General features: G+C 42.4%; 2 protein-coding genes across 4 annotated transcripts in view; one reads left to right on the top strand and one right to left on the bottom strand.

The window, feature by feature from the left end:
* Window positions 1-1,316: 1,316 nt before the first annotated feature.
* Arg1 (arginase 1) lies at window positions 1,317-13,152 on the top strand. The gene is made up of 8 exons (XM_041653900.1): window positions 1,317-1,456; window positions 6,250-6,322; window positions 8,145-8,319; window positions 9,922-10,081; window positions 11,481-11,575; window positions 11,927-12,031; window positions 12,226-12,362; window positions 12,596-13,152. The coding sequence occupies exons 1-8, from the start codon at window positions 1,400-1,402 to the stop codon at window positions 12,763-12,765; spliced, it is 972 nt and encodes a 323-aa protein (XP_041509834.1). The 5' UTR covers window positions 1,317-1,399; the 3' UTR covers window positions 12,766-13,152.
* Window positions 13,153-14,926: 1,774 nt separating this feature from the next.
* Med23 (mediator complex subunit 23) overlaps window positions 14,927-22,523 on the bottom strand; it is a 43,751-nt gene continuing 36,154 nt past the window's right edge. For 2 of the 3 annotated variants that reach the window (XM_041653844.1, XM_041653846.1), the window contains 4 exons: window positions 21,313-21,527; window positions 20,028-20,148; window positions 18,862-18,993; window positions 14,928-16,015 (listed from right to left, as the gene is read on the bottom strand). In XM_041653844.1, the coding sequence (XP_041509778.1) occupies window positions 15,851-16,015; window positions 18,862-18,993; window positions 20,028-20,148; window positions 21,313-21,527 (633 nt within the window). In that variant the 3' untranslated portion in view covers window positions 14,928-15,850. Of the gene's footprint in view, window positions 16,016-18,861; window positions 18,994-20,027; window positions 20,149-21,312; window positions 21,528-22,523 lie in introns of all 3 variants that reach the window. The other variant, XM_041653845.1, reaches the window with a different exon arrangement.

Here is a 22,523-nt window from a genome sequence, read left to right as displayed (position 1 = left end):
CTATATTGGACTATTCTCAGTATTGAAGGTAGAGGGGGAAAAAATCTCTGCCTTGAGGTATCAAAAGTTCTCCTTGGTGCTTTTGTCTTCAGAAGGATGAAAAACGTGAACTTCTGATATGTGGGTTTTCTTTTTAAAATTATAATTATGTGATTTTTACAGCTGAGAGAATACTTGGTTGTATTTCTTCTGGATTCACACTTTTCAAAATATTTATTCGGCATTGGGGGTGGGTTCTGCATGTACTACATCACTCACGTGGAGGTCAGAGGTCAGCCTGGAGGAGTCAATTTTCTCCTTCCACCATATGGGTTCTGGGGGTCAAACTCAGGTCACCAGGCTTGGTGTCAGTGCTTCAGCAGCTGGCTATCTCGTCTGGCCTACATCTCTATTTCTACACCTTGATGGGCAATGTCTCAGGGGGACCCGCTGGCCCGGCTGGTGCTTAGATTAGAAGCCCAGCCCTCAGGTGGATCCAGAAGGCCCAGCGCTGGATCTCCTCTATTCTGCATCCTGCACATGAATGACCACCTCCCCCACTGCAGTTTCCCCCTCAGTAAAGCCGCAAGAAGAATCATATTCAGCCTACAGTTGGTTTAAAGATTAAATAAAATAACGTTATCTAGACCAGCCCTTGGCCCAAGACAAAAACCCAAGCTAGCTGGTTTTGCTTTCTCATGATTGCAAAAATGAGATTTTCCTGAACACTATTTCAAAACTGGTATTGCTTTGGGTTATTGGGGAAATAGCGGATGCCTTCCTGTAAATTAGCAAAAAAAAAAAAAAAAAGAAAGAAAAAAAGAAGAAGAAGAAGAAGAAGAAGAAGAAGAAGAAGAAGAAGAAAGATAAACCACATGTTTTCCCAGACAGTGTAACCTGGTACACGTAAAATGTGTCTCACAGATCAGCTGTTTCCCCCAGCGCGTGAAGCCTTGACTCAGGATGCTCAGTGGGAAGCTACTATTGCTCTTCTAGCCTCAACTTGCAATTTCCTCAGTGGACTTAAATCCTGGAAAAGGTGAGTGCACCGCGCCGAAGTTGCACAGGCTAGGGACCTAGCACTTCACATGCAGTTATGAAACCACACATAATTGTCAATTGTCTGAGGAAAGATTAATGTCATCCAGCTGGCTTTTTCAAAAGGGCGTGAACTGGTCTGATGAATAATGTTCTCTAAACTGGAGACCTGAGAGGCTCGGAGGGACGGGGCAATTCTACTGATGGGGAGTTTCTGTTGACTCTGTCATTCTTCGACTCAGTAGGCGGGGCCAGCTGCTGGATAAACAGATCCAACCCTATTATAAGGAGGGGGGAAAAAGATGTGCTGCATTTTAGAGTTACAGCTGGCGGCAAGCAGCTGGACAGCACCGGGGCAGCGAGGAGGAATTCTGCCAAGAGCATGAGCTCCAAGCCGAAGCCCATAGGGATCATTGGAGCGCCTTTCTCCAAGGGACAGGTGAGTGCGAGCCACCTTCGAATGACTGGAACTTACTGGTGGGAAATGTTTCATTTTAACCCTCCTCACGCTTTGCCATCTGGCTGTGAGTTTCCCCGGCACCATCTGGCCTCCAGGTGCGTGCACTCAAGTCTTCTCACCACTGTGTGGCACAGCATTCCTGGGGACTTAAACCCACTTCCTTTTTCAGCTCCTGCCAAAATCCATTTCATTTAAATCTTAGTCATGACAATGTTTGAACAAATTCCTCTGGGCGGAGATCACCTGTGTCTGCATTGTGGCTCCTGATGCTTGCTTTTTTTTTTTTTTAATGTTTTGGGAGTACGAAGTGAGAGATTATAAGAAAACACATTGGTCTGGAGACATAATTCATGCCTAGAAATGTAATGGATTGGTGACAACCTTCAGACTTGTTTTAATTTGGGTAACTTAAATAACAGAGCTTTTGCAAGTTTGTGAAGAATTCATGCTATTTTGAGCTTTAACGATCTTATGACTGTTAGCTGATAGGCTAGGGGAACACCTTATATCTATCTCTCTTTGAGGACAGAGAACAAGTACAAAACACTTCAAGTTGGCACTCCTGTTAGAACGAATGCATTCATAAAGCTCTAGTTGCTTAGACCACCTAAGGGTGAAGCACACATGTCATCGAAGTCTAGATGGGCCACTGCTGCCCTCCTTGCCCCCCTGGACTTGGAAACACTCATTCTGCTAAAGGCAATGAGATATCAGAATGCCTTAGACTCAACATGGTCTGTTTAAAAAGCAAGGGGGAAAAACAGTCCAAGTCAAACAAGAGAGCCAGTGGATTGTAATTCCTGCTGTTTTTTTGCTTTTAAATGCGGTCTTCCTCTTGGCCTTTTGAATCTAGAGCTTGCAGTCTTTTTATTTGTGAAGCCTTAAGGTGCATGCTGCCTCTCCCAAACCCCCACCCAATAATAATTTTGGGAGGACAGAGGTTGGAGACCCAGATTGTATTTGGTGTCAGTAAACAGCACTCCACTGCTGAAGAGCTCACCCGGAACTCCAGAACATGGGGGCGTTTTGTTGACATGGGTTTCCCTGAAGATGCACAATACGGGTCTGGGGCAACTGCTCAGTGGTTAAGAGCTTTTGCTACTCTTTGGAAAGACCAGGGTTTAGCAGCACCCACATCAGGTGGCTAACAGTTGCCTATAACTCAAACTCCAGGGTATCCAGTACCCTCTCCTGGCCTTTGTGAGGGCCCTCACATCCCCAGCCCCCCACAAATAATGAGGAAAATATTAAAACATCCATAATAGGCTCATCGGTTCTTTTATTTTTAAGGATTTTCCTTTCTTTGTAGTTGGGTATATATTAGTTTACTTCTGCAAGAGCAGTATGCATTCTTGTCAACCGAGTCATTCTCAGTCTTCCATCCACTGTTGGAATGGGTTATGAAACAGACTTGAAAATGAAGGAAGGAAAAGCTACCTTGTTTGGCCTCTGGGCTTAGGTAGAGAGCTGACCATCATGGTCAAGGCCCTTCTAGGGGACAATATGTTAAAACGCTATCTGCTGCACTGCGCATTCTTGGTAGCTCTCCCGTGTCAGAGATTCTTCTGTGTGAGTCTGCAGTTCACTGTCTCGTGAGTGGAAGAGCAGAGACAAATCTTTCCTGTCGTAAGCTATGTACCAGAGGGTGAAACTGCTAGCTTATATATACAGTTGGCCTAAGTGTGATGCACTGGCAAACAAGAGGTTAGATGGAAGATGGTTAGACGTTTGAGTCTGAGAAAGAATCCCATTCTCTGCCTCACCTCATTCCAAGACAGTGAACAAAGACTGAGCTAGGTAGGTATTGTCTTCATCAGATGAGAGTTAATTAAGGGTTGTAGTGGTTCTCAGCCTTGCTAATGCTCCTCATGTTGTGGTGACCGCCACCCCCCAACCACAAAACTATTTCATTGCTACTTCATAACTTTAATTTTGTTACTGTTATGAATTGTAATGTACATATCTGATATGCGACCCCAAAGGGGTTCATCGGTTAACATCCTCTGGCTTAGAGCATTCTGCTAGTTTACTAAAAGTCATGGAATCTTCACTGTGTACTTTCAGACAGGGTTGTCTGATATCAAAGCTTGTACCCCTGGTCTATGAAGCTGATTTAGAAGACTCGGCTCTATAGCAAATCATCGCCTTGAGGCTAGTTAGGGGCTAGACATGACATTTTAAATAGTCAGGGTTGCTGACAGAGCAGTTTCCAAAGTGGGCCAACATGACAAGTAGTTTTAATCAGAGAAAGAATGGAATGCTAGAAAATGTCATAGTGAGGGGCTAGGGAAGTGGCTGGCACGCAAGCTCGATGAGACAAAAGCCCTAGGTTAGACCCCCAGCTCCCCATAAACTGCGTATGGAGACATGCCCTTGTCACCCCCAAACCCAGAAGGTAGAGGCAGGAGGATCTGAAGTTCAAGGTCCTCCTTAGCTATGCAGTGAGTTTGAGGCTACCCTGGGCTACATGAGAACATGCATTAACAGTACAAAACAAACCCCAAACATTCCACAGAAAGACCTACTGACAGTCATAGCAAACACAGTGTCACCTGAGAGGTCTCCACAGGGTTTGTCTGATGCCTAAAAAGGAGAAGGGCAAAGACCGGTGAGTCATATTGAATTGGAGTTTGGGTGTCAACTATATGTCAGTCCTCTATTGCAACACCCAGAACTCCATGGGTAAACATTTAGGTTGAAATCTGGCAATAAGACCAAAGGACATAAAACTCTAAGACAGAGAGGCCATGATGAGTATAGTTAAGAAGAATCTACCAGAGCCGGGAAGACAGCTAAGCTGGTGAGGAGCTTGCTGTACACGCATGAGAACTTGAATCTGAGTCCCCAGATCTGTCTTAAAAACAAAAAACCAATAAAACACCTGGATGTGGTGGTATATATCCATAATTCCAGAGCTGGGAGGTAGAGAGAGAGCTGAAACTTTGGCTCACAAGCTAGCCAGCCAGTCCAGCCTACTTGTGTGTTCTAGGCGAGTGAGAGACAACAACCCCTCCCCCCCACATACACACATAAGGAGTATTTATTAAAAAGCTAGACAGAGTCTGCCCAATGAGAAAAACTGTTTTAAGATGGGGGCATTGGCTAGCATGGAGCTAACTTTCTCTCTCTCTCTCTCTCTCTCTCTCTCTCTCTCTCTCTCTCTCATGTTTGTGTGTGTGTGTATGTACACACATACACCATGGAGCTAAAATCAGGGTGATTTATATCACCTGTCTCACTCTCCCAAGTGGTGAGATTAAAGGTGTGCATCTTGACAAACATTTCTTGAGTTTGTCTTCTGGTCTGCACACACACACCACAAACATGCTTGGTGCATGTGTGCATTCATGTGTGCATGTACACACACATACACATAAAGGATATTGCACTATGCAGCCTAAAAACAGAGACTTTAAATACCCTTATTACAGAGAAATGATAAATGTTTAAGGTGCTGGATATGTTAACCTAAGTTGATGTTACCAGTACCTACATGGATCCAGACATCATGCTATAAACCTCATGAATATATATACACATAGTATACTTCAATTGAAAAGTGAGTTTTAAAACAATTTATGAGATGTAAAGGGACAGAACTGTGTTAGGCAGAGTATTCAAGGTCCCTGGTGGCGATGGGTAGAAATTTGACACCAGGATTTGCCTACCACCTGGGGAAGATCATCTGTCACTTGACTAGAGAGGAAGTATTTGCTTAGTTTAGGGTTACAGTTTCAATCCTTAGGATAAACACATGTGACTTTTGACACCAATCTCCTGGCCAACTTTCTGTGTGCCTTTAAATTAAAAAAGAAAACTATTTATTTATTTTTGTATCCTAAAGGGTTTGAAAAAAATATCAGAAAGATACAGAAAGGCGTTATTTACTTAGACTTCTATCAGCCGCAAAGCTGGGGAGAAATTTTTCCATGGAAAAAGATGGTTAACTTTCTGGCTGTTAACTCAGCAAGGTAGGATTTCTCAAGTCAGGTTTCAACACATCAGAATTTAAAATTACTATGCTGGTCTTTGTGGTTTCAAGTATTGGGTGACCATTTTTGCCTGGTTTCTCCCCAAGAGTCGTAAATTAACCTCCATTTACCAGTTGGGGTACTTTGTTGTTTTTTATTGTTGTTGTTGTTGTTATTATTATTATAAATACTGCTGTTCTCTATTCAGGTACAGGTCTTGTATGTTGACTTGCATGTAGGTCTTTCCAGGTCATACGTTTCCACTGCTGATGTCTTTGCCCTAGATTTTCCCTAGGTAGCAAAGTTTTTCCATCACCCATCACCTTCCCTGACCATCTGCCGATGTTGCAAGCCTAAGCCCAAAGATCACCTGTTATAGCCAGCCTGCATGGCACACCCTGTTCCGGACTTAATTAGAAGCATCCTGTTTTCGTATCAGTATTGAAACAACCATCCATGTACAAAAGTTGTGACTGAATGTCCAAAGTTAGTGGTTTTACATGCTGGGAAGAGGAGAGTGTGTTTTGGTATTCCAGGACCAGCTTACAAGGCTAGTTCTTGTATTCAGCTGCTATTGGCCAGGATGAAAATGCTTTGTGGTTCTAGTACCTTCTGTCTGGCATAGGTGCAATTCATTCCACATCGCTGTGAAAATTAGTGAGAAAATGTAAGGACCTGGATGCATGGGAGCTCAGAAACTAATGGCTAATGATTCCACTGATTGACCACAGGGAGAGTTTTTCTTGTGGGCATTGGATAGTCACAATCACGACTGAAAACTGTACTTTTTGTATTGCTCAGCCTCGAGGAGGGGTAGAGAAGGGCCCCGCGGCATTGAGGAGCGCTGGTCTGGTGGAGAAACTTAAAGAGAAAGGTAATTTTAAAGTTGAAAGATGATCAGGTAACGTCGCCATCACTCTGAAGGAAGGAAGGACAGGCTTCGAAAAGGGGAGGGTGCTTCCACAGTGATACTTACCCCACTGAACCGAGGGCTATTTATTTATTTATTGTTTTAGTCATGAGAACCATGTCCTACAAAAGAAGCAGGGCCTGGGAAGGATGCCCAGTAGACATTGCTGGTGGAATATTCTCATTTTCCTTACGTGGCTGGCTCTTTCTGGCTAAACAATCGTACAAAAGAATGTATGATACAAGAGGTTTGGGTGGATGACAGGGGAGTTGGGGGGAATTGAAAATAAAAAATAAAAGCTGAAAGAAACACACATTACTATTGCAAGAGGATCCCTACCTCGTGAAAATGAAACAAAACAGCAATAATAACAGCAAGAAGAACAGCATCTAGTGTGCACGTGTGCGGGCATACACGTGGCCAAGCGCTGGGGAGGTGGAGCAATTGGAGTCTGTATGTACTTCCAGTGAGAAGTTAAAAGATGCAATCGATTTAGAAAGCAGTCTGGCTCTTCTGTCAACACACAAGACCTGTACTGCATGAGCAACAGCAGCATAATAATACACACATGAAAGATAAAGAACCCACCTGGTTAATGGGTAAAATAAGGTGTGTATATGTGATGAGACAGTACTGAGCAATGGAAAGGATCAGACAGAACACAGACAAGGCCACTGATGGGTCTCCGCGACAGCATGTTAAGTGAGAGAGCTTGGACACAAACGACCATGTGACTCGGTTGCTATAAGGTCCTAGGAAGGCAGAGACATAGCTAAGGAAAGCAATTGATGTGGTTGGGGCAGGCACTGCCTACAGAGGAACAGAATGGTTAACATGGTGGTGGCTACAAGATTGTAGGGATTTTCCAAACTTGATGGCCGTCACATTTAGGATGACTGAGTGTTAATGCTGGAAATTGAGGATGTGAATGGAGCCAGGGCATTAGGGAGTATGGGAGGAGGAAGGAAGAAGATAGGGAGGAAAAAAGGGAGGGAGGGGGAGAGGCCACTCAACTGGAGAATGAAAAGCCCAAGTATGCTGCCTTCTCCTTAGGTAACTAGAATAAACCGAATACTGTATCAGGGGAAGTTTCTTGAATCTATTGCTCAATTTTAAGCACACACAGATATAACAAATACTTTGGCAAAGGCTAGTTCAGAACACTGAAGAGATCCCACAGTGTTACGGGATGGTCTCCAGTTTAGAAACTCATGTCAAAAAGCACAGCCAGGTTCTTAGAAACGCTGGATTCCCTGCTGGTTTTTTTTTTTTTTATATGAAAAAGTGTAAGCATTTCCTGGACTCTCTGACCTGGGAGGTTTGATGCTAAACACACACAGCATTGACATTTTCAGCACACAAGGCAGGTGAGATGGGGGAAGAAGCTGGAGGTTTCGGTGGGTGACGGCCTAAGTAGAAAACCAGGATCCTTGAAGCAGGGTCAGAAACTTAGAAAGCGCTACTGTATTTCACTACTACATGTTAACTACTTCTGAGGTATTTCATTTGGGACATTTAAACACTTACTTAAAACTAAACATGCTTATCACAGAAAGAGAGAAAGCATTTAACACACGTGTACGTACACATGCAGGTGGTGGGGCACGGAACAGGATGCTGTTCCCTATTGGATCAAGACCACCAAGTTACTGTCATTTTTTGGCATCCAGTCTCCATGCATTGACTCGGGAAATAGGGAGACCCTGGTATGCGCGAGCATCTTTGGTGACTGGAGGGCCGATTTGCTGTCTGTTTCCATTTAGTAACGTCAAACTTTTCATTGCAGAGTATGATGTGAAAGACTATGGGGACCTGGCCTTTGGTGATGTCCCTAGCGACAGCTCCTTTCAAATTGTGAAGAACCCAAGATCTGTGGGGAAAGCCAATGAACAGCTGGCCGGTGTGGTGGCAGAGGCCCAGAAGAATGGAAGAGTCAGTGTGGTGTTGGGTGGAGACCACAGGTCTTGTGAACTGGTTATATTCCCAGGGTTGGGCACAAATGCCATAAGGGGACCTAAGAATGAAAAAGCAGACAAGAAAACACTGAAGGATATTTTGTACTTTTTTGCCTTTAGGGACCATTGTACAGTCTAATTTATGATGGAAACATAGGCTGAGCTCTATTTGAAGTCTTAAAATATCTTTACCCATTACAACAGGAAATATGCCAACTGTGTATTTCAGCATACATTAAATTTTATAGTGATTAGCCACTGGGGGAAGTCACAGTCTATTCAACTTGATTACTGATGACATAATTCATTTAGGTGAACTTAGAAATATACGTTTCCATTATAAAAGCACTATAAAAGTTGTGAAAGAACACACACACAAATACATGACCAGTTGGCAATTATTTTTCTGTCATTTCTCATGTTCTGTTCTAAATCAACAGTCTAGGTTTCCTTATATTTCTATTTAGCATGCACACAAAAGTATCGCTTTGGCGGAGTAACTTTTCATCATGGAATGACACTATTCTGGGTGTACACACACACTCATACACACATGCACGCATGAACTCACACACACACTTTTATATGTATCCATATTGCCAAATATTTAGTTTTACATTTTCACCAAAGCAAAGACAGCCAGTTTACTGTTTTCACTCCGGGATGGCGTCCTGGGGAGGCCCAGTGAGTTGAAGAGTGAGGACAGTTGGGCTGCTCTTGTAGCCGGAGACCTGCTTCCTTTCATGCCCAGCTCCTCGGCGGCTCCTGGGAGCATGGCTGCTATGGCACGGCGGCAGGTTAGACTGGATTTGCTTTTTTCCTTTCTTTTCTAAGTGGAAACATTGAAAGTGGAAGTGGTAAGGCTACAGATGGCCCAAAGGCGTGAGATGTAGAATAACAGCAGACATCACGCCAAATGTATACACTACCTGAACACGAAGGCACAGACGTTTCTACTTTGAGAATCCTGATGTTCATGACTCTGAGTCGTATTTACATGTTTACAAGTGTGATGACGTGGACATCCTACAGCTGGCCTATTGTTAACTTCTGTGCAAGATACCACTTAGCTCCCCCATTCTGGCTTAATGTGGAGTCAGGAGGATTTTGGGATGGGCTTTTATGTCTCCGGACCTGATGAGAATGGGGCCTTGCAAGGAGAGAGTAGGGGGCTAACGTGAAGCTGAGCACTGACTGGACAGACAGATACTGGTTGTAGGGGACGAAGGCACACCCTAGTGATTCTCCCTGATTATAAAGTGCTGATTTTTGAGGAGAAAAATGAAAGAATGTTCTATAATTGAACTCAGAGAATCAAGTACTTAACAAGAGAGAGGAGAGTCCAGAAAAGGAGCTAGTTCAACCCTAAGAACTAAAGAGCATCCATCCATATCTTTCTTAGTGATGTCATCAAGGTAAACTAACTGGTGATCGCTCCCCCTTCTCTATTGTTATAGTGGTTTAACTAGCACCCTTAAGGTCTATGCACAAGCTAAATGGACTTAAAGGCTAACAAATTGGCACAGTATTTGGGCTAACAATATGATATATGTGATGATATTGTAAACCTGATGTTCACACAAACTCTCCCCCACTCCCTGCCCACAGTATGGCAATTGGAAGCATCTCTGGCCATGCCAGGGTCCATCCTGACTTATGTGTCATTTGGGTGGATGCTCACACCGATATCAACACTCCATTGACGACGGGCACTGGGAATTTGCATGGACAACCTGTGTCTTTTCTCCTGAAGGAACTGAAAGGAAAGGTAAGAGGCTTCTTAGCTGATATGAAAGAACTCTGTAGTAGTTCAGGAGGAATCCTTGCTATAACCTCAAGCTATCTTCTCTGTAGTAAATAAGCAAAAGGTGAGTTGTAAAGGCAGTAAGGCTTCTGCTGGACAGTTTGTAAACTAATTCCACCCGGAGCTGTCCCTCTGTATCCATGAGCGATTGGTTCCATGTCCTCACAGATACCAAAACCATGGGTGCTCAAGTCTCTCAAACAATACGACACATATTGCATATAACCTATGTGCATCCTCCTACAAACTTTAGGTTAATAGATGCAGTATAAATAATACGAAGAGAGCTTCAACTGTATTGTCTGGGGAGAGCCTGTATAGGTTCAATGAGGACCAATAAGCCCTAGTACTGGCTTAACTATATCCTCAACCTGTGACTGCTGGAAATAGGGATGCAGAGGATTGACTGCTTTCTCTTTGGATTTTCTTTTTTGGGGGGTGGTGGAGAGGTGGGGTATTCTGAGACAGGGTTTCTCTGTGTAACAATCACAGCTGTCCTTGAACTCACTTTGTAGATAAGGCTGGCCTTGATCTCAGAGATTAACCTGCCTCTGCCTCACCAGTACTGGGATTAAAGGAGTGTGCCACCACACCTGATCTTTTGGGATTCTTAAACTACCCTTTCGAGTAGACGGACAGACTAACCCTTTCTAAACAGATTCGGAGGGTAAACAACTTTTCCAGAAACAGGCCGAGTTATTAAGACGCAAGGGCAAGCAGGTCTCCTGGCTCCCACATCTTCTAACTACATGTCACAGGCTTTTCCTTTTTCACCAAGTGCACTCTTCACATCAGACCCTAGTCAAAAGAGCCCCGTGCAGATATTGCAATAGTCTTGCTAGATGTTTGAGGCTGGCCTAGAACGTTCCACCTGTCTTTTGGGTGCCAAGACAGGAGTGCCACCCTGCCTGGCTTTCAATGGCTTCAGATCTCTACTCTGAGAAGCACTTACCTGAACCACACGAGGAAGAACCCATCCCTATTCCAGAGAAACTTCTTTAGAATACTGGATAAAGCCCTTTTGAGAAAGGGAAGATGGAAGCCATTAAAGAAGTAAAAGCACACATTTCTTGGTATAGTGTCCTGGGAAAGAATCTGAGCATTGCAGAAATGGGGCACGGAGCATGAAACTATTGACAAGAGCCCAGGGTAGGTTGGGCCCCAGGGCAAAGCTGTTGTGGTCAAAGCAATCAAGAGCACACAAGGGGAGACAAGTATCCCTTCCTAATCTCATATTATTTAAAAATCACTTCTAAACTTACACTCTAAATGTCAGGTATGTGCAGTCAAGGGTCACCAATACAAAATGCAGATCTGCTCAAGAGAAACACGCTGGTCTAAATGGAAATGCTGTCGTTTCTAGTTTCCAGACATACCAGGATTCTCCTGGGTGACTCCCTGCATATCTGCCAAGGATATTGTGTACATCGGCTTGCGAGATGTAGACCCTGGGGAGCAGTAAGTTTAGTCCACGTTCTTTTATATGCTAAGTACACTTTACTGGTTAAATCTTAAGAGGAGGTTCTTTTAAGTTGCCATTATGTATACAATTGTACATGTATTTATATTCACTTAGACACAGGCATTATTCAGGAAGTTTATAATGATTTACTCTTAAAATACAACTATGTGTATATATAACACAGTTCACAGGAGTTATTTTATGTATCTTATGTAAATTCTAAATATTATGTAAATATGTAATATGTAAATGAAATAAATATTTTATATATTTTATGTAAATCTGCCATAGGGAATATAAGAAAAATCGTATTAACTGTAAATTAACTTAAATCTGTTCTTTTATAGCTATATTATAAAAACTCTAGGAATTAAATACTTCTCAATGTCTGAAGTGGATAGACTGGGAATTGGCAAGGTGATGGAAGAGACATTCAGCTATCTACTAGGAAGGTACGATGCTCTTGTGTGCATGTGTGTAACCAATGCTTGCTACTGACAATTCTTATCAATATAGGTTGTTAATAAAGGTTAGGTAAAACCACGGGATTTCCATGGGTTGTTTTATAAAGCAGGAGAAGACCCATATTTGATTATTGATTCCATAACTGCCACTCTAACAGAAAGCCTTTCCTATTTCTTAAAAGAAAGAAAAGGCCCATTCATCTGAGTTTTGATGTTGATGGACTGGACCCAGCATTCACAGCAGCTACTGGCACACCTGTTTTGGGAGGCCTATCCTACAGAGAAGGTCTCTACATCACAGAAGAAATTTACAAGACAGGTAGGTAAAAAAAGGCAATGAAGAAACAGCTGCACCCTTGGCCAGTGTGTTAGTGGGCCTCTCTGACCTAACCCAAGTCCTTTGGTACTTCCAGGTTGCCCACCATGTGATGTGATACATGTTTTCCATTGGTTCCCCTCTTCTCCACGAGATACACTTTAGAATCAGTTGTCACAGATTTTAAAATGTCAGTTACTCTTATCAACGATATCATTACCATTTTTTTGTTGTAGGGCTACTCTCAGGACTAGATATAATGGAAGTAAACCCAGCTCTGGGGAAGACACCGGAAGAGGTGACTCGGACAGTGAACACGGCAGTAGCATTGACCTTGTCTTGCTTTGGGACTGCTCGGGAGGGTAGTCATAAGCCAGGGATCGACTACCTGAACCCACCTAAGTAAATGTGGATGAGACACATGAAAAAAGCTGACTCGTGAGAGCAAATTGAACAGACCTAAGCAACAGTTCTCTCAAGAGTTCATTCTTGCATGTTATTTTCCCCCCAGTATTTCACAAGTTCCTTTATGGTAGGAAACTCAGGGTGTGGACATTTGAACAGCTATGAAATTAGAACATGTGTATTCCTAATTTAAGCAGAAGTTATCCTTAAAAAGCAGTATAAATTAATTTCCAATTAAAAATGCTCCAGCATTTAAAATACACATCAGTGGGAGTGCTGGCTCACTAGACTGGGCCATCAGGTAGTTGGAGACAAAGGTGTCCAAAGGGAGGCAGCTGTGTCCACATTGTTCAAAAGATGTGAATTTTATAATAAACTCATGACAAAATCCTGTTGTCTACCTCTTTACAAACACATGCAACATACTTATCCACGTACATACCAAACCACACATGTGCGTACTATATCCCCCCACTCACCCTTCTTAAAATCACTGTGACGATTCCTACAAGGCATAGAAATAATCATCCCTAAAACAATGTAAGACTTTGAAGCCATTAAAAGTTGGTTTCTGTCTTACCTGTAAAATAGGTAATCACAGGCTTAGACAATCTCCAAGTTCATTGATATCAGGTGACCCTTTTTCTAGGCAAACATAACATAGGTATTTTAAGCTTGATTGTTGTACAGGTATTGGCAAAGAAGGGACTCACAAACATCTGTGCAGCAACCAGAGAAATCACTGGTTTTTGTTCTTCCAAAGGTATTAATACAATAGGAGTCCAGATATTGTCCCGTAGGCTTTGAGATCTCATCACTGCATCTGCAGCACCCCTGGTTAGCTAACACTCTTAAGGTTCTAAAAACTCACCTCGGTTCTCAAGTAAGCTGAGGAAAGAGGAAATACAAAAAAATAAGGTGTCATTTGTCAGAACAAGTGCGTCACGTTTGCCTTCACCTAAACTTACGCAGCAACGCAGGGAACTCTGGAATGACTCCATGAAGGGATTTTTATTGCTGTTCTAGCAGCTGCATGTGAGCGAGGCTTGACCACCTGAGTTTTCCCGAGTACGCCTACAGACTAAGCCTAATTACCACCTGAACGGCCTTTGAAGTAAAGTTTATTGAATGAATTTAGGCAGTTACGGGGTACCTTTAGAGTACTGTACAATATAGTAGTCACATGCAGCTATTTACATTAAAGCTTCAGAAAAATTTGAGCTGGGCAGTGGTGGCGCACGCCTTTAAACCCGGCACTCAGAAGGCAGAGGCAGGTGGATCTCTGAGTTTGAGGCCAGCATGGTCTACAAGAGCTAGTTCCAGGACAGGTTCCATAGCTACATAGAAACCCTGTCTCAAAAAACCAAAACAACAACAACAACAAAAGCACTTAAGAAGAATTTAAAATTTAGTTCCAAAATTTCAATGTTTACCAGCCCATGCAGATGTTAACACTGCCACACAGCAGAGGCAGTGCTCCCATCACTGCAATCCAGCTGGGCTGAGCCACAGTTACTCATTGAAAACAAATGCCCAAACCCTTATTTTAAGATACAATAATGCAGAAATTTTCTTCCCCTAATTATAAACCCGAAGTTTCTGGGTTCTATCAATGTCCCTAATTAACAACTTTAAAACTCTATTCAGAGAAAAGGTCATATTTCTGTTTTTTAAGCTAGATAAGGAAATTTGAATTTTTAACAAATTTACTAGCATAAATATGACCTTGAGAAAGTGGTTAAGACTTCATTTCATTCTTCTGTTCAATATCAAATGTATATAATAATATAATATGAATGCCGTGGTCAAATGTTTTCATCCTAGGATCTCAAAGCAGTGATCTAGTCCCTGAGGTACAGAGAATATAACTGAGACTCTGTTAAGAATAACATCTGGAATCATTCCTACTATAAAAGTTCTGGAGAAGAGTAAGAATATTTATCAGCCTAGAAACATTAATGATGCACTGTATGTTTTCAGATAGTCATGCACGGCAGATAAAGATTTAGTGATTGCAATGACATGAACTACAAAAATAAAGGTCTAGGAGGATCATACTTCATAGTAGGAACCTGAAATGTAGCTGGCTAAATTCATTGTCATAATTTTTTTGACAAAGAGTATCTCGAGATTCCCAGGTGTTAACATCTGTAGAGCAGACAGAGGGGCAGACTAGCTCTCCAAGGAGCAGCGCTCACATTAGGTCATTAGAGAAACTTTACAGGCATCCGAGGGCTTCAAAATGCCATCTCCCTTTAAATTAGCACCTCAAAAATCAAACAAACCTTACAGAATGAAAATATGTACTACATTTAAAACTCGGGAGGTTATAAAAACTCAGAGAATTTGAAGAATCTTATCTGCCAGGTGAGTATGAATCTGGAAAGGCAGCTAGTGTATTTCAAAGACAGATGAGGAAATCCAACAATTGAGCATGGCTTTATTGAAATTTATCCATCTCAGATGTTATTTCTTACATGGTTCCTGACTCATTTTATACACAAAGTTCAGAGCAAATGCAAAACCTTCCTCATCTACTTTGGTAGAAACTTTACATAATTTATTTGGAAATATTTGCAAATTTTAAATTTACAATAAAATTTTACAGCCAGTTAAAAAAGAATATGAAACCCCATTTGTTCCTGTAAATACAAGGCCTTTTCCATTAATAAAAAAGCTCTATTCTAAAGACAGACCAAAAGACATTTACATATAAAAGAATTTGCAATGTCCACTTTACATGTGTTGTATCTTTAAGATAATATATATGAAATGTGAAGATGTCATAATAATTTAAAAAAATGGCTGAAACAAGAAATCTGAATGCCTGGTAAAAGCCACTTAATTATAGAAACCCCATGTTCCTAGGGACGCAAATAAATTGTTATGAAGATGAACATGTAGCTTACTTAATCTCCTAGAGACAAAAATATAGACAGGGTGGAGGAAATTATAAGGTGTCAAGAGATCCAGTATTTGAATCAGAATAAATCAATCTGAACATGATGGCTGCTCCTGTCCTGTCAGCACAGGGCACTGTGTTCAGATTTAGGAGGCGTGAGTCACTTTCGCAGGCGTCTCTGGCTTCACTGAGTTACTGGTAGAGGTGCTGGCACCTGACTAGGCTGAGGGGCTGGAGACCCACTATTCAGGGCTTGGGGAGGCACTGCTGGCTCCATCTTGCTAATGTGTGTGATGAATCGAAGCCGAAGTTTTAAAGCAGGCTTTAAATTACAGATAATCTTCTCTACCTAAGAAACGAGAATACAATTAAGACAAAAACATACAAATAGTTTCACATTTTCAGAAGTGACTTTCAGTTTTCAACAGTATATTTGTGGGGGGGGGTGGCAGATGGGGAAATAAGGGAATATATTGGCTCAGGACCACCAAAACCAAGTTCTCAGCACAAAGGAGATTTATTTGCCTCAGGGAAGAAGGACAGGGAATAAGAGAAAAAAGATAGGAGAGAGAGAGGATGAGGGAGAAGGGGAAGGAACAAGGGAAAGGGGACAGGGATATTTTTCCTGGAGGGACCTGTGGATAGAGGGAAGTCAGACATGGCACATAGGAAAATGGCAGTTTATAAAGATACAACGGGAAACCCTGTGTTAGGATGTGGTGTTTAATTTTATTTGGGCAAGTTAATTAGGTGAGCCAAAGGGGGCTTCTAAGTGCTGTACTCCAATACTTTGATAGCTGGACCTTGGAAATCAGCCTCAGGAGGAGGGAGTGGACAAATGAGGAAACAGACCTTAGTGGCTATAGCTTTAGGGATGTAATCTAGGGGGTTTAGCAAGGAAGAAGGAATGGGGAGAAGGGCAAGGATTGTTAGATCCATGTTTGCCACGCCTGAGCTGGCCAGAGTCTCTTCAAAAAGCTTTAAGAAAACAGATACACAAGATATTCATCATCATAGAACCTTCATCTGGTGATGGACGGAGATAGAGACAGAGATCCACACTGGAGCACTGGACTGAGCTCCCAAGGTCCTAATGAGGAGCAGAAGGAGGGAGAACATGAGCAAAGAAGTCGGGACCACGAGGGGTGCACTCACCCACTGAGACAGTGGAGCTGATCTATTGGGAGCTCACCAAGGCCAGCTGGACTGTGACTGAAAAAGCATGGGATAAAACTGGACTCTCTGAACATGGCGAACAATGAGAGCTGATGAGACGCCAAGGACAATGGCAAGGGGTTTTGATCCTACGTAATGTGCTGGCTTTGTGGGAGCCTAGCCAGTTTGGATGTTCACCTTCCTAGATATGGACAGAGGGGGGAGGACCTAGGACTTACCACAGGGCAGGGAACCCTGACTGCTCTTTGGACTGGAGAGGGAGGGGGAAAGGAGTGGGGGGAGGGGGAGAAGGGTGGGAGGAGGGGGAGAAGGGTGGGAGGAGGGGGAGGGAAATGGGAGGCTGGGAGGAGGTGGAAACTTGTTTTTTTTTCCTCATTTTCTCAATAAAAAAAGATGTATATATAAAAAAAAGAAAACAGATACAATATTTTTTGTACACAAGCAAGCATATGTATTCGCCTTCCCCCACACAATGTATATGTATATGTAGTGTGTATATGTCTATCTCTGTCTAAGCACGTACTTCAAGAACTTGCCATCCATCTACCCGCCAGTTATCCTGCTATCTACAACTAGAATTGTTCCCACTAGAACAATTCTACCCATCTGAGAACTTGGTTATCCTTCCCAAATGCTATGCTAGCAGAAGCAAAAAGAATACTTAAGAGTTTTTGGACACACAACATTTGCAACATTTATCTCCAAAGCGATTTCCTTAACTTTATACTTGGATTCATCATACACAGTGGACGCACTCAGAAAATATTTTAAGAGACGAATGTTCTTAGCTTTACTGTTCTCTGACCTCAGGAGGAAAGGTCAGGATGACAGCAATGTTTCCTTTTGCTTTACTCCCTTGTTTAAGTCCAAATACAAAGACTACATTTTGGTTTTAAGAAGCACTAATTGGTTCTCCCATTTTTTTGTGTGTTAACAGAAGCAAACACTAAAAGAAATCCCTCCCTCCCTCTTTTCCTCCCTCCCTTCCGAGGGATTAACTACAACATTGCTGTGAGGGCATGAGGAGTCCATGCCGTCCTGATCTCAGCTCCAAGTGGGCACTGTAGACCAGCATGCAAAAGCTGACACAGCAGTTACCTTCCTCCCTGATAGAGAGGGTGAATATGCTAAAAGATCAACATATGCAAGCCTGGGAATATTACAATGAACCCATTTCTCTGTACTGTTCATAGAACCAATTACGAGAAAAATCCAACAGAACTACATTTGAAAACAGCATCCCCCCACCACCCTGAAAGGGAAGGGAACAGCACTCAAGTGTTGACAAGAAGGGGATATACTTCACCTATGTGCCACACTGTCAACCCCAAAACTGCAGGATGTCCTTCACCTATTTGCCACACTGCCACCACCAACAGTGCTCAGATGGTTTCTTACACACGGGAAACACATGCATGACCAAGGAAGTTGTTCCCACTTTCAGCCAGCGCTAGTAGAAGAGCCTCTTCATATGTTGAATTTATGTGTATCCCTTCCAGTTCACCATAGATCTTATGCTGTGTCATGTGACACTGAGGTAATCGAACCCCCTGGGGTAAGAACATGGTGGGATAAAGCATCTTCCTGGGACCAGTTCTTCAGGCGAGAACCTTTACAATCTTCAGAATCTCTCCACACACCAATCTCTTGACCAGCCTGGCTTGACTTCTGGGTGTGCCACTGTGAGTTCAATGTCCCACAATACACCCTAATCAGTGGTTAAAGGAAGCCTCCTTCACTAAGAACACACCCTCTCGGGTCTTCTAGCCATGCTACACTTCTTTCCCCATGTGAGAAGACTGTTCAGTGACACTACTACTCACTTATGCTGTAGGTGTTTTCCAGATGTTTGTCAAAGAGACTATTTTTTTATTGTTGTATCTAGAATAATGTTCTCTGATAACAGATACCTCACAAAAATAAACCCAAACTAAATACTCACTGAAACAAAAATGTTTATCACCATATATTCAAGTTTGATAAGTCAAACCCAATTAAACAGTATAAAAATTAACTTACTTGCTCTTTTACACTGTCACCGGTAAACATATACTTCATATGATAGAGGAAGTCACAGATAGGGTCCATGTAATTTAAGTGTGTGCTGCACTGGTCTACATTCAACAGCATGTCATAAAACGCCACGCCAATCTATGCAAAAAAGAACGCAGTTTATTGAATTGATTACAATGATCACGTAACTCAACAAAACCCCTCTGGTCCCCACAGTGGCACACAGGATGGCACATGCACAGAGGAACAGTCACGGGGCATGCATCTTAGAAGCTACCACAACGCCTACCTTCAGGAAGGAATCATAGTGCTACAAAATGGCCTGACAATTAGTATCTCTCTTAGAATTAAGAAATATAATTTCGCTGGGCAGTGGTGGCACACGCCTTTAATCCCAGCACTTGGGAGGCAGAGGCAGATGGATCTCTGTGAATTCGAGGCCAGCCTGGTCTACACAAGAGCTAGTTCCAGGACAGGCTCCAAAGCTATAGAGAAACCCAGTCTCAAAAAACAAAACCCAAAAACCAAACCAAACCAAAAAGAAAAAAGAAAAGAATATGATCTCCTTTCGAGATACCATCTTTGAAATAAATGCACTCCAGGGATACTTAGGCTTTGAGGCTTCTAGTCTATCTTCCTGTTCCATCTGATGGCTAATTAAAAAAAAATTGCCTATTTTTGTGTATGTATATGCACCATGTGCATACCTGGTACCCAAGATGCCAGATGAGGAAGTCGGATTCTCTGAAACTGGAATTACAAGCTGCCATGTTAGGTCTTCAGCAAGAGGAGTAAGTGCTCTTAAGCACTGAGCTCATCTCTCCAGTCCCCATGACAGCTAGTGATTTCAAAATTCTCTTCTTGCTCATTTTCCTAGAAATGCTTGATTTCATCCAGTCTCATGATTTTAAATAACGACACTGTAAATTCTCAAACGCACTTCTGTGCCTTTTGACTTCCTCCTTGGTGACAGCTAATGACAGCTAACTGCCCCTGCCATCTCCAGTTCAATGCACTGAACACCAAACTTCCAATAGGTACATTAAATCCCATAAAGTGGCTCCCAGGCCATATGAAACTAATTTCACTACTCATGGCTGACCTCTACTGTGAAAAAACACTTGTCCAGAAACACATCTTTCAGATTTACACTAAGCCAGATGAAACTTTACCTCGATCATGCACCGGGTTCTCTCCTGTTGGAATCTTTGTAAAAATGGCCCTACAAGATGATACACATACAGCAACTGGAATTCAGTCTTCACTACAGGAAGAAGCACCTCAGTGAGAAACCTAAAGGGTAAAGATAAAAATAAAAACATCTTATGAAGTTAAATCAATTAAATTCTTTGAATTATGTTAATATAGTATTTATAAAAGTATTTAAGAAGATTGAAAAGAGTATCTTTATTATATTTCTTAAAAGTTCCATTTAAACCGGGCAGTGGTGGCGCACGCCTTTAATTCCAGTACTAGAGAGGCAGAGGCAGGCGGATCTCTGTGTGTTAGAGGCCAACCTGGTCTACAGTGTGAATTTCAGGACTGGCTCCATAGCTACTGAGAAACCCTGTCTCGAAAAACCAAACCAAACCAAACCAAAAGAAGTTCTGTTTAATTTTGGTAATAATATTGTTTCTTTTTTTGTACATGTATGAGGGTGTGGTATGTGTATGTGTGTGGGTACACATGCCTGTGTATGCAGAGGCCAGAGGAGGATGTCAGGTACCTGCTCTGTCACGCTCCTTATTCCCTGAGATGGGTCTGTCACTGAAGCTGGAGCTGGGCTGCCTTCTAGCAATCCTGTTTCCACTACTCCCCAGCACTGGGTTGCAGGCATATACACAGTCATGTCTGGCTGTGTGTGTGCGCGCGCGCGTGCGTGCGTGCGTGCTCTGGGGATGTGTGTGAACTCAGATCTTCGTGTCTGCACAGCACACACTCTTACAGTCTGAACCATCTCCTAACCTGGGAAAATAATACTTCTAGTTAATCTTTCATATCTCACTGAAAGAAATTACTTCAGATTTAAAAGTAATTCTTAAAGTACAGGCATTAAATGACAGGTGAATTATCTAAAAGGTAAAGAGAATTTATGAAGACGCCATTCTCATGAAATTTAGATCTAGCTGACAGCATTTTACAGTCAGCAAAGAAATCTGAAAATAGACTGAGGTCAGTTTTTCAGTTTCCAGGGCGACTTTTGTGATGCATTCTAGGAAAGGCATAGATCTGACTAAGCTTCTTGAAACCACTGTGGAAGATGAGAAAGCAGATGTTCCTGCTCACACACAGAAGAAATTCAAACAAGTAATTCTGAAACTGATTGGCCAGGACCTCCCTATCTGAAACACTCTTACTCTGCAATACTCAGGAATGAGAAACACACTCCACATGTAAATCAGACTTAAGAAGACGAAGTTGACATGACACATTGCTTTAAGAAACTCCAGCTCTTACTTTGGGATGAGTGAGAGCTGCCCAATGCTGGAATGGTGCCACACGGCGTGTGCGAGCGCTAAGGTGTAGCTGCAGCTCATCTCCGAGTAGGACTGATGGCAAGCAGTGAAGTCAAAGAGGCGGAACGGATAGCCAACCCACTCTGTCTCTGACGTCAGGCTAGGGCTGCTGATGACGCTCACAATTCGGTCATGAAGGACAATCCAGTACGGCTCCTTTAAAGGCAGAGGGAAATCTGGTTTAAAAAAAAAAAATAAAAAGAAACAACAAACCACATATCCAGAATTTGACCTCGAAGCTCACATGCTACTATGCTTTCACACCCACTGAAGTTCCTCTGGCTTGTCTGTGAATGGATATTCTGAAACAGAACCAAGCATTTCTGCACTCATTAGCTTGACCTGAGAACAAGGTTGATTTGCACCTTCCCAGCATATTACTTAGTGCTTGCTATTTACCATGCAGTAAAATGACTTCACCAATATTTACTATACAGACAAGTCTGTTATATATGTACAGAAAAGAAACAAACACCGGTATTATATTTTATTAAATACATAAACAAAACAGGGATTCACAGACCTAGTACTGTGAATCTACCAAAAGTAGAGAGCATGGTGCTGATCAACATTATTTAGAGCTCAAGAGACAATGAAAAGGTCGAGAAGGGAGACTTCGCATGCCTAGCGAGCAGATAGTGGAAGGGGAAGAACTCTGGCACAATGTCCTATTTACTACCACACTAGACTTAAAACATTTCTCAGTGAGCAAAGAGTGCAGGAGGAATGACTGGATACATAACACAATATTTGGCAAAGAGTAGATCAGAGTCTGAGCTAGAAATGAAGGCTGGGTAGGTGAGTTGGTACTGGCAGAGATCGCTAAGTCTAGTAGATACATATAGAACTGAAGTAGAACGACAGAAGAATAGCAATAGTGATTGTAACTGTGTTCATGTACTGAGACAGGGTCTCAGGTAGCCCAGGCTAGCCTCAAAAATGATGCTGTAGCTAAGGACAACTTGCAAACTTCAATCTCCCTGCCTCCACCTCCCAGGTGCTAGGATTATGGGTGTGTGCGACCACACCAAGTTTATGTGTTGCTGGTTCTCAGACCCAGGGCTTCATGCATGTGAGGCAGGCACTCTACCAGCTGGTTACAAATCCAGCTCATTGATGGTATAAAAGAATGGAGAATTAAACACTTTATTA

The sequence above is a fragment of the Microtus oregoni genome, unplaced genomic scaffold, assembly GCF_018167655.1.
Source record: "Microtus oregoni isolate MIOR12 unplaced genomic scaffold, Mior012 000006F_ref0000085, whole genome shotgun sequence".
Classification (NCBI taxonomy): Eukaryota; Metazoa; Chordata; class Mammalia; order Rodentia; family Cricetidae; genus Microtus; species Microtus oregoni.
This window is presented reverse-complemented; position numbering and strand designations above follow the sequence as displayed.